Genomic DNA, 16056 nt, shown 5'->3' with positions numbered 1-16056 from the left:
GTGTCATGGCTGATCTGCACTCAGCCCTCATCTCTCCGTCTATTCAGCACCCACTGAAAGAGCAGGTAGGATGGCTGATGACACAGGTCACATTAGAAGGCAGCAGAAAGACAGTAGAAAAAAATAATAGTCCCTGCTGAGTGAAAATCATACTGTGTTGCCTGATGTGTTTTTGGAAGCTAGCCATCCTTTTTTTTTTACCTGGAGTAATAAATATACAATGAATAGTTACACACATGTTCCTGTATATCTTATAGAAACACATATTATACATTACATATTTTACCTAGATTTATGTATTTTGCAAGTTATGCCATCAAACTGCCCTAAAAAAAAGCAACTTTGATTCCACTTAAACTAATGTCCTCCTTTCAGTTTCAGTAAAAGTACTTATTTAAACCTTTTAAAAAATCTGACCACAATGTCAAGGTACAACACTGAATTTTAACATTACTGTTTTGCAAAATGTGACCTTCTCCCCATTCATTCCTACTACCCTCCATCCCTACACTGACTAGCTATAATATGAACCAATACTAATGCTGAAGCTCTCATTTAGACTTGAATAGAAATATTTTAATGTTTGTCCTCCAGTGCCACATCCCCATATTCCAAATAAGTAAAAGGATTCTAGTTAAAATGCAATATTAAAAAAAAAATTAGACTATGAGAGTAATTAAATTTCAGGCTGTTTGCATTATTAATTGAGTGAAGAGCAATATTTTTATATAACTTTAGATGTCAAAATCACATTAAAATCCTTCCAGTGCTGGCTTTATCTTGCAGAGTGACTTCATAATCACGGATGATTACAGGGACTGTATGGTTGTGAAGCTCCAATTTGTTGGAGCATTTCCACACTGCTTCTAGCAGGGATCACTGTTTTGGTTTTCTTAGCTGCTGCTGAATGAATAAAGGATGTCACTGACAGGTGACCCTGTGCATAATATATGTGCATGTGTGCATGTGCAGAGAAAGTGTCATCCACTTGCCTTATATGTTTTTGATTTATGCAGCACAGGGTAGAGGAAGGTGCAACTTTCCTGGATTGTCCATTCTCAAAATTCTATTCCTTGTATGTAACTGGATGAAGGATCATATGTGCTCAAAAGAAGCAAGTCAATTACTGTCATTGTTATTTTAACCTTCGAAGCGCCGAATGGAACTGACTTTAAAATAGAAGAATACAACGGAGACATGCGCCTCTGAGAAATTCAGCTGTTATGATTACATCTTTTGCTCCCTGAAGGAGGGGAACAAGATTGCAACATCCATGCAACATCTACCTGATGCAGCAAAGGCTCTGGCTTGCATCATTGTTTCAACAGGTGAAACTGAGCACACTGGAACATATGGGACAAAACTGAAGCCCAGTGGTTCTCCACTCATGAGACAGCTGGTTACAGCAATGATGTAGCTGCTCTATTACCTTACTGAATTCTTATTTTACTATGAGGTACTCCATTAATTTAACATTACACTTCTTAGCATTGTCTCATTAACAAAACAAATGATCAGAAAAATACAGTTTGGTGGGAGATTTGGATGTGTTATTATATAGCATCGGGTGACATAGCCTCAAGATGCTACCCTGAAGTAGAGATTGGGTGAGCTACAGAAGTCTGGTAAACTCATTCTTTCATTTTTGCACTTCTTCAGCCCCAACCACTGCTTGGTTGGATTGCATCACTTCAGGTAGTATTTCAGGGCTGCACACTCTCCTCTGGAGATAAAAAGATGTCAGTTGTACTCCTCAGCATTTGTAAACATGCTTTGGAGAGATAATTTTCTCCTACAAGGCAATTATGCTTTTATTTCAACACTATCACTAAGAGGTAAGAGATTTTGACATATGCCATTGAAACACGTAAAAACTTAATAACTTGATTAGTATTTAATTAGCCGATTGTCTACAAATTCTTGAATCTCCAATGTTTTTACCCCAGATTTTCGGACATAATTATTTTTTGCAATTTGCTAAGTACGAGAGAAAATAATAAGCACTGGTTGCAGCTTTAAACTAGACAATAGTGACTATTGTCGCTAGATACTCAGGTCTTCTTCTCGGTGTTCCATAAATGTCAGAGGAGCTTTTCAAGGGATGATTTACCAGATGTCAGGAGCACACAACTGTAAATGTTGCATTCATGTAGCAGACTTGACTGTTTTATCACCATTTATCAGTTTCGCAACGTAAAATAAAACCGATTTTACCCCAAACCATTTTGTGGAAACGAGGATATCGGGCATCTACAGTGACCAAGTAAACCTGCTTTGTTTGGTCCAAAAATCACTCAGTGTGACTGTGGTGAACAGTCCCACTAATTGAGCTGCTGAGTTCTGTGTAAGACCAGAAACGGTAATACAGCTGTGAAAGCTACCCAGCTATGGGGTGTTATGGATTCAACTTACAACAGCAGTCCAGTGCTCTGGTAAGCAGGCTCGGCGTGTGGACGGAGCTGTCATGTTTTCGACAATTGTTATTTTCCCCTTGCACAGCAGGTGACAGCGCATTTCTTCTGGGATGAAATCCCCACAGGCACTGAGGGATTTGTGTTTATGTAGCAGCACAGAGGAGCCTGAGGACACGCCGTGTGACTGTAGCCCGGTAGACGGGACGGCGGTGCTTACACACCAGAAAAACAACCACAAAGAAAAAGGAAAGAGGAACGCTCTTCACACATGGAAACAGTAGAACATATATACATGCGAACCTATGCTCCACGTTTGTTGATCTGCTCTTTCTTTTATGGTTTCCTATCCCACACACAGGCAGGAACGCTCTCCAAATTCAACAATAACGAGAGCTATGTGTACTATAAACTTTAAGGAGCTTAAAAGGAGATTTAGGAAGCATGTCACTCACACGTCTTCTGGGAAATGTGCGCGCTCTATGCTCAGACTCCTCCGTGACCTTTTCATACGTGATTAGAAACTCCAATCAACTCACAGTGTCACTCTCAGAAAATACAGCAGATCCCATTTCATGCTGCTGCCATGTTGTTGGCTGCTTGTCAGTGGAGTTTCTTTTCACTATGAGGTAACTGCTACATTATGTCAAGACTGGAATGGTTTGGAGAAAAAGGCTCTGTGAGTTTGTGCACGGATGCTGTGACAGTGACATGTGATATTATTTCAGAGAGCTGGAGTCCCCAGACAGATGAAGAGGGAGAAATATGATTGAATGCGGGATTGTGAAAGGAGATTACTCATGGAGATTGTGAAATGTGTCGTCTGCTAATCAGATTAAGAGCAGAATAATCTCTCATGAAAAAAAAGAGAAACTACTAAATATGAGTCACATACAGTATCATCGACAAACACCACAGGGATGAACGTGTCCTTCTTCGTAGTGCATGGGAAGATTAAAATGTGTCATGTCTCATCTTGGGGGACCTTCAAAAGAAATTCAAAACGGCTGTATTTGATGGGGGAAGCCACAGTCTGAGGGACATTCAAGCTGTTATTTGATTAGAGTTGCTAGGCGCCTGACGCAGCAACAAGCAGAACAAATATAAAATGGGCTACTGTTTATTTAGAAGAGTTTTATCTGTGAAACTGTAAATTAATTTCCACAATCCATAGATCTGTCAATAACAGATCTGTCAATAACAGATCTATGGATTGGTCAAATTGTCACTTTGAGAGCTTTTGCTAGGGACCTTGGTGAGGTGACTAGGCTATGCCCAACAGTGAGCATGATCAGCCTTCAGGAAAAACCCTGACTTTGCCTGAACTGAATTCACAATTTAAAAAAAAGAGTGGCCGAAAGTTGTGCTCCAATGAAAGCTTGCCCAACAGTGCTGGAAGGGATGTATCTACTGATTGCTGAACATCGGATTCAGTCCTGGCCATGGGACTGTAGATCAACTCTTTGCTGAAGGGGTTGTAGGATTTTGGCCATTCAGTCTAGATTTGTTTTGTGGATCTGCAGAATGCCTACAACTGTGTCCTTGAGGGAACCCTTATAGGGGTACTGCAGAAGTATGCGGTACTAGTGTCATTGATACTCGCAATCCAGTTCTCATACAACCAAAGTGAGGGTCAAAGTCAAACATGCTTCTAGTAGTTGCTGGGCATTTTGCCCCTTGTCTCTGTTCCTGCATGTTATATTTCATGGACAAGACGTCAAGGTATAGATGTGAGGAGGGTATCCAGTTTGGGAACCTCAGAGTCGGATCTCTGCTGTATTTTGATGAAGTGTTTGTGCTGCCTTCATCAGACTGTGACCTTCAGCGTGCACTGAGTCAGTTTGCAGCTGAGTGTCAGCACCTCCAAGTCTCAGTCCATGGCTTCACTGCTGGAACGGATAAATTGCTCCCTCTGGGTTGGGGGTGAGTTGCTGCCCCAGGTGAATGAGTTTAAGTATCTCAGGATCTTGTTCATGAGTGATGGGAAAATGGAGTGTAAGATGGACAGATGTTTTAGTGCAGCGTCAGCAGTAATGTGGGCATTGTTTCAGACCTTTGCGGTCAAGAGGGAGCTGAGCCGAAAGGCAAAGCTCCTGATTTACTAGAGATCTGTGTTCAAACCCTCACCTACGGTCATGAGCTACGGGTAGTGACAAAGAATGAAATCATGGATACAGGTAGCTGAAATGAGTTTCTTCCAAGGGTACAGAGCTTGGACATAAAGCTCAGAGTAAAGTCTCTTCTCTTTTGCATCAAAAGGAGTCAGCTGAGGTGGTTTGGGCATCTGATAGGGATACTTCCAATGGAGGTTTTCCAGGAATATCCAACTGGTCAGAGAGTCAGAGCTCATGAGAAGGATTATATATCTCATCTGGTCTGGAAACACCTCAGGATCTCCCAAGGAGGAACTGACAAACATTACTTGGGCAAGGGATGTCTTGAATGTCTTGGTCTGCTTCTACTGTAGCCATAGACTAGATTAGCTGATTAATATGGAGGAATGGATTTTTCGTTATGCAGAATTTTAAATGAATGTTTACATGACTATCTGAATAAGCTTCCTGCAGACATTTTACAGGACAAACTGACAGACAACTGTAGATAGTTAACTGCCGACACCAGACAACTGTTGTCTAAACGGCTACTTTACCAACAACAAGACAGCACTGTCACTAATGGAAAACAGTTCACATACTTTCAAAAAAAAAATTTGTCTTTATGAAAACCTTTTTGCAGACCAGTTTGTACTCTGACTTAGGAGGATTAAATCAAAGTTGAAGGTGAAACTCATCTGACATGCTCTTACAGATTCTTCTGTTTTGGTCACTCTGACTCTTATGCAACATCCAAGACATATTGGAGTCACTGTAACCAACAAATGTGTGGTATTAACAACTGGAAAATTCACGTTACTGAAAGTTATCAAACTTAGTATAAAACCAAGTGTTGGAAAAATTAAGCCAACATGGATTTCTCTCATTGGCCAAAATATTCTGCTAATGGAAATTAAATGCTAAAATGTATTGAACAAACACAGTACTTGTGACAGGTCCAACTCCATTCCGGCACTCTGTCAGAACATTTCAAAGTACACTCTTGTATTGTCATTCATAGTGGTTTTTGATAAACTTTGCTTTATGATGTTCTTTGGAGAAATATACACTCCATTGTGTCTTACTGTTTTGTTAATGAAACTGGTGATAATACTGCTGTCTTTCAGGACCAAAGCAAAGCCATATTTTTCTCCACGTGTAACAGAAGGAAAAAGTAAGTCAGCATCAGTGAGGGAGAAGCAGCTGACATCTGTAACGATCATATAACGTGAATCCTTGCATTAAGTAAACATGGAGATCTTTCCCATCTTCGCCTTTCTTTCAGTACGATGTGAAAGTGGCAGAAGTCCCCACAGGCATTCACATTGTCAAGACAGTCCAGAACAAATTTGCCTGTCAAAGCTAGCCATGACAGATCTACTTCACCCCTTGGGGTGAAGCCACTGATCACAGCGATTTCATTAAAATACATCAATTTTGCAAGACATTTTGCTGTTAAATGAGAGGAGAAGCATGACAAATGCAGCAAATCATCAGTCATGGCCCTCATAATCACCATATCTCAACCTTCTCTACTGAACACCTGTGGGAGACTTTGGAGCGAGAACGGTTCTTCACCAGCAACCTTAAAACACCAATAGAAGTAATATCTTGTGGAAGAACGCTGCTTATTCATCCAGTAAGGGTTGAGAAACTGAAAGTTATGGCAGTTTGTGTAAAACAGGGAACTCTCAGTTCACCACATATCCTTCAGCCTACAGGCAAACACATATTTACCTACAGCTTCTGAGAGAAATTGGAGAAGAAAAGCTTGTATCATCCATCATCCTAAAATATGGAAGTGTGTCCACTACACTGTCTTAGTAACTCCTCTCATTAGGAAGCCCAGTTACCCAGTTCCAATCACTGACCTTTGATTTCTCTGTCAACAAGATTATGCTTTTACTGACTGACATAATCCATATTTATCATTATATTTATTAGGGGTGGTGCGAAATAAAAAATGGTGAAATAAAATTCAAAGACGCATGAAATAAAAGCACGAAATAAACGCGAAGGGGCGCCGCGCACCACTGAGACTGATGATTTTTGACCCTCTTGGCCTACCGTAGCAAAACACTCGCTTCAAAGCAGAAGAAGACGAGGTTGAGCAATTAGCTGACGCTCCTTCGTCAAATGAATCGGTTGTGTGGACTTATTTTGGCTTCCTATATAAACGACGAGAGAACGGTGAGAAGATTGCAAATAAAACAAAAACTGTGTGCAAAATATGCCGCTACAGTTCACCCTATACTGCGGCGAGTACAACTAGTTCACAGTTCAGACATTTATAGGTCTACACTGCAGCTCCTAGGACTGCTATTTGTTTTCATTCAAGAATGTAGTTATCCTGATTATTACAACAACAAAGCAGTTTACTGAGATTTTATGTTTGTATTTGCACTGTAGTCTAAATAAGGGGAAAAAAAAACTACAATTTTGTTTTTTTTCAAAGAGCATTTATTTTGTACTGATGCAGCATTATTTTTTGTATGTCTGCTTAAGGAAGAAAAGAAAATGAAATTTTTGCATAAATTCCTACTGTTGGGGATTTTCTTTGATCTTTATATCATATCGTGAGTATTTCATATCGTTTCATGAGTTGACCCTTTCGTTACGCCCCTAATATTTATCATAGTACACACTGCTGCTAGTGATGCATGTACTAAGCTGGTAGCTATATATGCACTTTGTTGAAGTTTATTATATCATTCCAGAATATCTATACGATCAGAGTCTCCAGATGACGTTTCCTGCTGATGGTTGAGCGTTCTGATAGCATCTGTCTTGTTAGTGTGCAAAGCAAATACAGTACAGTGACACACATTCACGGTCGCTCCTAAAAATACACATGCACACATCCACTGAACACACACTAATGCACCCTATATAGTCCATCTATACAGCAGATGTATACTTTCCCTGCTAGCAGGCACACTAACATACTTTTATATTCTCCTTTGAATTCTCCCCATCACATGCCCACCCATTTTCCAAGCTCCTTCTTCTGTCCATGCACGTCTTTCTGCATGTGCGAGTTCAGGCCGCATACAGCGGGCAGGACAGCTGTCTGCCATGCATAATGTGTCCTCTGAGAGCCCCTCTGGCAGGTGGAAACCCACCAGAGCCTTGGGCATACACTGAGGGCCCCACCACTATGGGAAGGTCTGCAAACATATGGCACTGAATAGGGATGTGCAGAGGCTTTCCTTGAACGCCCACATGCAGATTTCGATTAAAATGCAATGAGGTCCTTGTGAGGGAAGGAAGGTGGCTTAGGTGGCCTGACAGTCATTATTGTCTTGTTATTGGCTGTCAGGCTGCTGATGCCACAGCGAGATACATTTCCTCTGTGCCACTATGAATGTCATGAAATATGACTGCACATGACTGAACATGTGAACAGTGCTCAGACTCCAAGCACACTATCATCTTTTTTCATGTTTTATTTTTTCATAAATAGTTTGCTATTCAGGGTTTGAGGCAGGGATGGATTGCCGCTCAGAGCAACCTGATGAAACTTGAAACTGTCCAATATTTCCTCTATTCAGAAGAAGGAAAATTGCCTCTCAAATAGGACCCTGAATGGCTATCACCCTTATCAGGATGGTGTCACCTGCACAAACAAACACAACAACACAAACCAAATTAATTTTGACCAATTGACAGGACAGGATTTTTTTTTCTCTGGGTCAAATAGCCCTCAGAATGGAGAAAAATACTTTCCATGAATATAAAATTACATTCTGTTTTTATCACTTCCCATTCGCCTTTTAGGCTGCCTGCAGATTTTTATATTTCTTCACCTCTCGGATGCATGGTGCTGTAGTTGGCTTTTTCCTCATTAGTCATCTTGTTCCAGTGAATTTATGTGAAAACACACACCATTGCATATCTTCTGACAGGCCAAACAGATTTGCAATAAAATAAGAACACAACTGAGATTGATGACTGAGCTGCTTCCTGAATTCATGCCCCTAGTAGAGCATGAAAAAGCTTTTCCACTGTGGCACTGCAGGTTTTTACTACTGTCCCGTATAGTGTTTCTAATCACATAGGCGATGAAATTCATCAAAATAAAGTCACACATGAAGCAGATGAGTGTTTACTTTCAAAACACACTGCATCATCGGTTTAGGGAGATTTAAACGCTTACTATAAGTCACTTATGGCTAATAGTTGACCATTTTGCTGCCGCATTTTAAATGTGAATGTATTTATTCTACTCTCTCAAGCAACTCTTCTTCCATTTTTTTCTGTACAATGTGTAAGTTAGCCTCAGTTAACTAGATTCAGCACAGAGGGCAACATTAGTCTTGCTTGGAAATATGGTTTGAGTGTGGATTTGAAAAGCTGACAGTGTTTTAACTCTTAAAAATCATGTAACTAAATATGCAAGCAACACTGAAACTTAAATCATTGCAGATCTGTCTTAAGAAATTGTTTATTCATTAAAAGAAATGTCAGCAAATGAAAAAAATTAATCAATTTACATGCGTTTATTGTCACTGCATGTACTTATACAACAAAATGTCTCATAAAAATAAATGGTTGATTTCAGACTTTGGGAAGAATAACAAATGCAAGTGTCCCTGTGCAGTCCTTTGACAATTATTAACAAAAAAAAAAAAAAACAGAAACGACCACACAAACATTTCTGATAATAGCCAAATGAAATCTGTCACATTATAAACAAGCGTCAAAGCACTCACCAGTTTTAATTCAGTGTATCTTACACCACATTTCCTTCCAGGCTCATTTCATTTAAATTGATTCAGAATATAAATTTTACTGACTGCTAACAAGGCTTTCTGTCAATGGACTGTCAATTCAAAATTTTTATTTTGATTTCTGCACAAAGTGGAATTAACAAGACTCCATTACCAGATTACAGGCAGCACCGGCAGAGCAAAGTGCTATTTTAGATGCAACAAAACAGCATTTCAGATCAACAAAAAAAGAACAGTTTGGGCTCTTTGCCTGCTGACTGATCGCTTATTTAAGCTTGATTTGGGGCCTGTTGTTGTATATTCTATTCTAAATAAGTTAGATGTCCTCTATCGTTATTTCTCAATAAAAGGCTGAAACACGCAGAAAAAGATGCTTTTGAATGTTGCAAACCAAAATTTCAAACATCACATTGGAGGGTTTTGGAGCATGATGAGTGAGTTTACATTGGAGACACATCAAAAATATTGTGTTTATAGCATCTACTTAATGCAAAAAGGATCACAACAGCAGAGTGACTAGTTGCTTTATCCAGCTGAATGGCACGTTGAGAGTGGCTTCTATTACAACCAAGAGATGTAACTCAACAAAATGGACTTCTAATTGACAGCCTGTATCGGCTCTGTTTATTAGTACGAAGACAAGTGTCTTGAGGGGGTATTTCATGTGCCCAAAGATGCCTGACATGTTGGAATTATTTCCCTGTTGGTCTTAAAAACCAAACCCTAATTGGATTACTTCAGCACAAATTGGCAGATATGAAGAGAGGCAGTGAGGCAACTGTTCACAGCGTAAAGAACAAACAAATACAGGGGTGTCAGTTCAACTATTTGCAAATAAATCTGAAATTCCAGATGGCCACAGAGTGTGCCAAGCTTTCACCAGGTAAAACCCCCAAAAGGATGCAAGATCCAAACAATTACAATCAATTCCAGGCAAGCGGCATTTCACAGCTGACACGTACGAATCAGTAATATCTGTTAGGTTCTGTCAGCTGGAGGGGTGTAATCCAAGCAGCTGTTCCACTTAGCAGTTCCAGTAAGTTAAGAGAGGAGGCTCCAAAGGATACAATCTTTCTTAGAAAATGTATTTTAATTTAGAAATTTAGCACATTAACACTTTAATTTCTATGTGTGTAGCAGCTGAATGAAAAGCCCCATTGAAAATCCAGTATTTTGACAGTTTGGGAAAATTCCCTTGTTTTTTTTTTTGTTGTTTTTTTTGCACCAAACCATTGAGGACATTAATGCCATATTCATGTCTGAAGCTACATCAACCATCAAATGACAAGTACCTGTATATAAGCTCCTGTAAAACCCCAGACTGTGCATAAAAGATAGACCAATAGTCCAGTTCAAAAAGCTTGTGCCTTAAACCTGCATTCTTTCTAACAGCCAGCAGGGGACGACTCCTGTGATTGCATAAAGAAGTCTGATTATATAGATGTTAATGAAAAAGTGCTGCTACTTCTATAATCAGTCACCTCAGCAAACATTTTTCTGCTGGTTTCAATCCCGAGTTTCAATATTTTTTGACTACAACATGATGTTCATTCCCTTAATGATTTTCCCACTTATATCAAATAGACAATAAACCAAGACATATATTAGGGCAGTGCTTAGTGTACTTGAGTTCTCTGTCCGATCCAACCTTCACACAATAAAATCAGTTTCAAAAAGACCACGATGGCGACATCCATATAAGGAAACACGATGTTTCAAAACCATAATCCACAAACCAGTGACTGATGTCACAGTAAATACATTCATCTATATCTCTAAAAAAAATCATGAATAAATTGTGCATATGATACAAACAAAGCAATAATTTCTGAAAAAAAAATTGTAAGATATAGTTGAATTTGTAAAAGCATCTGTAGACAACTGAGAAATGGTGCAAAACAATGTTAAAGCTGCAGTGTGGAACTTTTGTCTCCTTCTGGCAGAGACACTTAACACATTTAGGAAATTTGGCTCTCCAGTCTTTATGCTACTTTAACTGAAGCTCATTCTGGTATTGATCGTCCTATTTACATCCGAGTAAATAATTTGCACCTTATTATGCCTTCTATACTTCAGGCTATGCTTGTCTTCAGCTTGAGTACAAACGGTGGCGCACAAGCAGGACTGAACAATAGTTTAATTAAACTGCTGCGGAATGGAAGCAGAAAAACAAAGCTCTAATCAAAGCAGATTCAGCTTCAGGCTCCTGACGGCAGGGCTGTCGCACCTCCCATGGCTCAGCTAAGACTGATCACACCTATGCAATGCTAGGATCATGTGAAATCTCTCGTTATCCAGAGCGGCAAATATAAGGTGTTGATTGTCGAGTCAAAGGTGCCTCTGAAACAGCTCGAACTTGAAGAGCACCAATGCAAGCACACACCAAAAGCCAAACACCCATTTGAAAGCACTTCAAACACTACAGTGTCACACACTTTTTTTTTTCCATTTACATCTAGTTAACTTCACCTTTTCAGTGAGAGAAAGACATCTGCGTTGATTAGCCATTAAAAAAAGGAGAATATTTTGTCTTACCTCCAGAATGCGGTGGAGGGCCGCACAGCAGAACCACTCCTTGACCTTCCCGGACCGAAACTGAGCTTCTTCTGTGAGTCTTGAAGTTTTCCAAGTCTGAAAAATAAAATTAATAAGCTGTAAGTAAAATATCCCCACCAGTCAGAGGCTGCTACAATTGATCATAAAAACATGAGAACTCTGTCATGAGCAAATTGCTGTTTTCTTTGCTGCTATGTTTTGCCTCCTTCTCACTCCTATTCAAGGTCACATCACATGGCGCCTAAAGCAGCATGCAGCAGGCGAGGAAACACTCACAACAGGTTGCCCGTTTATTATAGAGCTCACACAGATAAACACACCGCACACTTGCAGGGCACCAGAAAGTTCCTGGCCTATATTTCTTTGGACTGTAGGAAGAAACTGAAGCTTTATCCTGACAAATACGGTACTTGTAAACTCCAAGGGGCCAAAGGTTCAAGCTCAGAGTGCATCAAACCGCAGCGCAAAACCACTGAACCGCTGTCCTCCCTCGTAAGTGTGTAAAGCAAATAATATAGGAATACAGAAACACGAAAACTCTGCAGCTCTGGAACATTTTAAGAAGTGAAAATAATAGTTAAAGGACTGTCTGAACCTTCTGCACTAACAAATTGAAATTTTTTGGGGCGGTAAACAGCCTTTGGCTTTGCCTCAGGCCAAATCACCCCCTGTGTGCATCTGCGCTGTAGATATCCAAGACTCGTTGTGATGGTGCCACAAGGATCAGAAATAAGTTGAATTAAGGGGCCCCAATTGGGACTTTCGCCGGAAAAAGACGGCAATAACTGGTTAGCTAGTATTAAAAGTTGAAAGTTCTATGGAAATAAGCACAGGTAGCATGAATTAATGCTGAAAAAAACAGCAACATATACTGCTTTATTCTGTGATCATTTTTGATCTGTGATGATTTGTAAAATATATATGTATATTTTCAGAGGAAATAAACATTTCCTTCTCTTCTATCTGTAGGGTATGGATGCCTGAGGCTCACAGTTTGATCGAATTACAAAGGACCCTCTTTGGGTCCAATTTGTCTGACTGAACACGCTTTTATTTGTTTAGAGTGCCTTGACTGTATTTAAAAACAAAAAGTTAGAGTTCTGTCATTCATTATCTGCAAGGATACGAGAAGCCATTCCCCAAAATCCCTATTTTTAATTGTACAAAACAGGATTGCAGATGTAAAATGCAGTTTCAGCAGTCAGAAGTTAATTAAAAATAACTGATCTCCACACGTGAATTTACTCTCCATAGACAGGGATATTACTATTAATAAGAGAAGGATGAATTAGAGGATATGTTGCTCGAATCATATTACTGTATATAGTTTGAGAACATGTCTGAATATGACATGATCACTTGTGCTGGATGTTTTTTGGATAGTGGACATTTTGGGCTACGTTTGACTCAATTTTTGCTGAACTGCATTCCAGCTGACAGCTACTGTTGCTTCATATTTACTATTTGGGGTGATATTGTCATAGATGCTGACTGTGTGGTCTTTTTCAAAAACAGCGTTGTTTGTTGCTGCTTTTTCTTTTATCGTAGCAACAGTAGCAGGTCTCACGTTGCTTTCACACTTGCATTTTGTTGTCATGTGTGGGTTGCTGTGACTAAATAATGCTGATTGTTTGGCTGTGTGACTGTATCGGGCATCCAGCATGAATATCAAACTGTTTGCCGTCTATCCTCAGTTGCCTGCCTTGCTAGTTTCGTCTGCCTTACTTTCCTGTCCTTTCTCTGACTGAGGTTTTCACAAATTACTGGTGAAATCCATGGCGCTGGCCATGGTGCTGAAATAGCCTATCAGCAGTTGTGCTGCTTAAATATCGGCAGATTGCCGTTTAATGATAAATCCATGGCACTGAAATAGCACATCTCACTGTAATCCGCAATTTCTCTCCATTCCGCCCTCTTGTCTCTGCAACTTTCACCTTGAATCTGTCTTGCATCTCTATACAACCAATAATAGACTGCTAAAGGGCCTGTTACAGGTCTTCTACAGTGAGCTGTCAGCTCTACACCTGCTGTCAGATTCTGAAAGTATTATCTCAGCATCAAGAAAACTACAGTGTGTCATCATGAGGAAACCCTACATATATTGCATGCAAAATCTGGATAAAAATCCTTTTCAGCTGAAAGCATCTGTCAATTTTTAGGCGAAAAACTAGAAAAAAAATCTAAGAAAAGCATTTCTAATATCCATCTATATATACACTTAAATGCTCACAAGAGATTGAATGCAATTAAATTCTTGGACATTAGTTAAGATGTTTTTAAAGAGGATCAAATATTTTCAGAAAAAAAGGGATGCAATTAAAATGTGTTTCCATCCAAATATCCAGATATTGGGTATTCAGCGTCATCAAGACAAACTTCCGGTTGTACCAATTTTCCATTCAGGTGCTGTTAAACCATGTCAAAAGAAGAGGACATAATGAGATAATGCATTTAAAAGAACAGCAGGGAAACATAAATGTAGCTACATTCTGCTTTTCTGCTTCACAAAAAAAGCATAAAATCTGCTTTGCAATATTTGGATGTTGTTTTGAAATGCCGCAGAGCCTTTGTTTTAAAACCCAAATTAAAAATGCACATGAAAACAGGTGGATGGAAACGCATATCCGTTGCCCCTCAGTGCTTCAGCTCTGTCTGCTTTGTACGACATGGCTGTCTGATCCTTAAGAGCTTCCTACTTTGCTGGTATATTACTTGCGTGGTTTAATTTTCTCTCCTGGATGTGTTTTTATTTTGAACGGCAGGCTGTATGTAACAGAGAACATACGGTATATAGGAAACCTGCTAAATAACTACGCCTGAAGAGACACACTTGAGAGCAGGAGAAAATGAAAAGGACGAGGACTCCCTCCACCCTGTACTGTTGTGTTGCAAATAACGAACACAAGTCCAGCATGAGCTAAATACATTATGAGAAAAAGAAAGTGTTGAAATCAATAGTGACACACATCCACTAATATGAGGCACACAGCAATCTGCAGCCGTGCCGCTTAGCAGAGAGGGTTGCCTTGGCAGGTCACACATGAGGGATTTTAATAGCTCCGGTGGTAATCAGGTTACCTTTCATTCATCACGCCCACCACCACCGAACATTGGAAAGGTACTCCTGGTATGGATTTGACACCAAAAGTAGTGTTAAACTGAGCTAATTTTCTTTTGACAATTGATGGAAACAACAGCAGGTCATAACCACTTCCAACAACTGGCTGCACTAATGGTGTGTAGAGCTTGGTAAATGGAATTCACACATCACATGGAGTCTCCATGTCTGCACCGATAACTTGGGTAGTAGAGGGATAAATATGTTCCTGTGGGAACTGCTTAAACCTGACAGCTGTTAAGCAATCCGGCGTAATGACACACAGACATTTGAAATAAATGAAGAGAAAACATGAAATCCTTTAATACAATTTGAAATAACATGGCAAATGGATAAATTAAATGCCTCATCTTTTACAATTTGACTTTGTTTTTATACAATTTCAGCATTTTGTTTGCAAATTAGTAAATTCAGTGGCTGCTCTGAGGTCAAAGGTCACTGAAAAATGTGACTCAGACAGACAGAAAATTAATATCCAAAGACGTGCGATGTAGCGTCTCTGATTTATCCATACATACTCTCCAAATTGGATTAATTAACCTTAATTAACCTTGTTCTACAATACGCAGCATATTGTCTAGTCAGTGTGAGCATCAGCGGTGCTCTCTTTGAAGACCTGCTTGTCGCAAAACTGCAACCAATCCACTTTGAAATGAGATAACTGATTAGTTCAGCTCCGAGTGATCTGAATGTAAAATTATTGGGCTCACTGATTTATGAAGAGGACTATAAGGTCAGTTAATATGCGTCGTATTGGCTGTAGGACAAGTCAGTTAAGAGGCAGCCTTTAATTATTTCTTTAAACATAAATCTCTTCTTAAACTACGAGCACAGTTTAACTACTGGCTATTTGAGATTCTTAAGATCTATTAAAGGAGGAATTACGATTTTTTTTCTTTAAAGATTAATGCCAGATTCGGCCCTTAGGGGTTAACTGGATGGGTCTACCTCATTGATATAAAAATGAACCAAAAAAAACCAAAACAGACAAAACACATAATTCGTGACATTATGAACAGGAATTTGAGGGCTGGCTCCCAGGTGCAGTCTGTAAAATATCTAAAACAATCTCAGTATTCTTGGTTATCACTGCTGAAAAAAAAAAGAAGTATATTGTGATGTTAGTGCAAACCAAAAAAACTGCAGCA

At 39.5% G+C, this 16056-nt stretch overlaps 1 protein-coding gene across 2 annotated transcripts in view; it reads right to left on the bottom strand.

Moving 5' to 3' along the window:
• Positions 1 to 16056, bottom strand: part of cntn4 (contactin 4) — a 174816-nt gene that overhangs the window by 75295 nt on the left and 83465 nt on the right. For both annotated transcript variants that reach the window (XM_022199057.2, XM_022199056.2), the window contains exon 5: positions 11770 to 11865. In XM_022199057.2, coding sequence (XP_022054749.1) covers positions 11770 to 11865 — 96 coding nt within the window. The remainder of the gene's footprint in view (positions 1 to 11769; positions 11866 to 16056) is intronic.

Source organism: Acanthochromis polyacanthus, chromosome 5, assembly GCF_021347895.1.
Source record: "Acanthochromis polyacanthus isolate Apoly-LR-REF ecotype Palm Island chromosome 5, KAUST_Apoly_ChrSc, whole genome shotgun sequence".
In the NCBI taxonomy this organism is placed as follows: domain Eukaryota; kingdom Metazoa; phylum Chordata; class Actinopteri; family Pomacentridae; genus Acanthochromis; species Acanthochromis polyacanthus.
The sequence above is the reverse complement of the archived record's forward strand: the minus strand, read 5'-3'. Positions and strand labels throughout refer to the sequence as shown.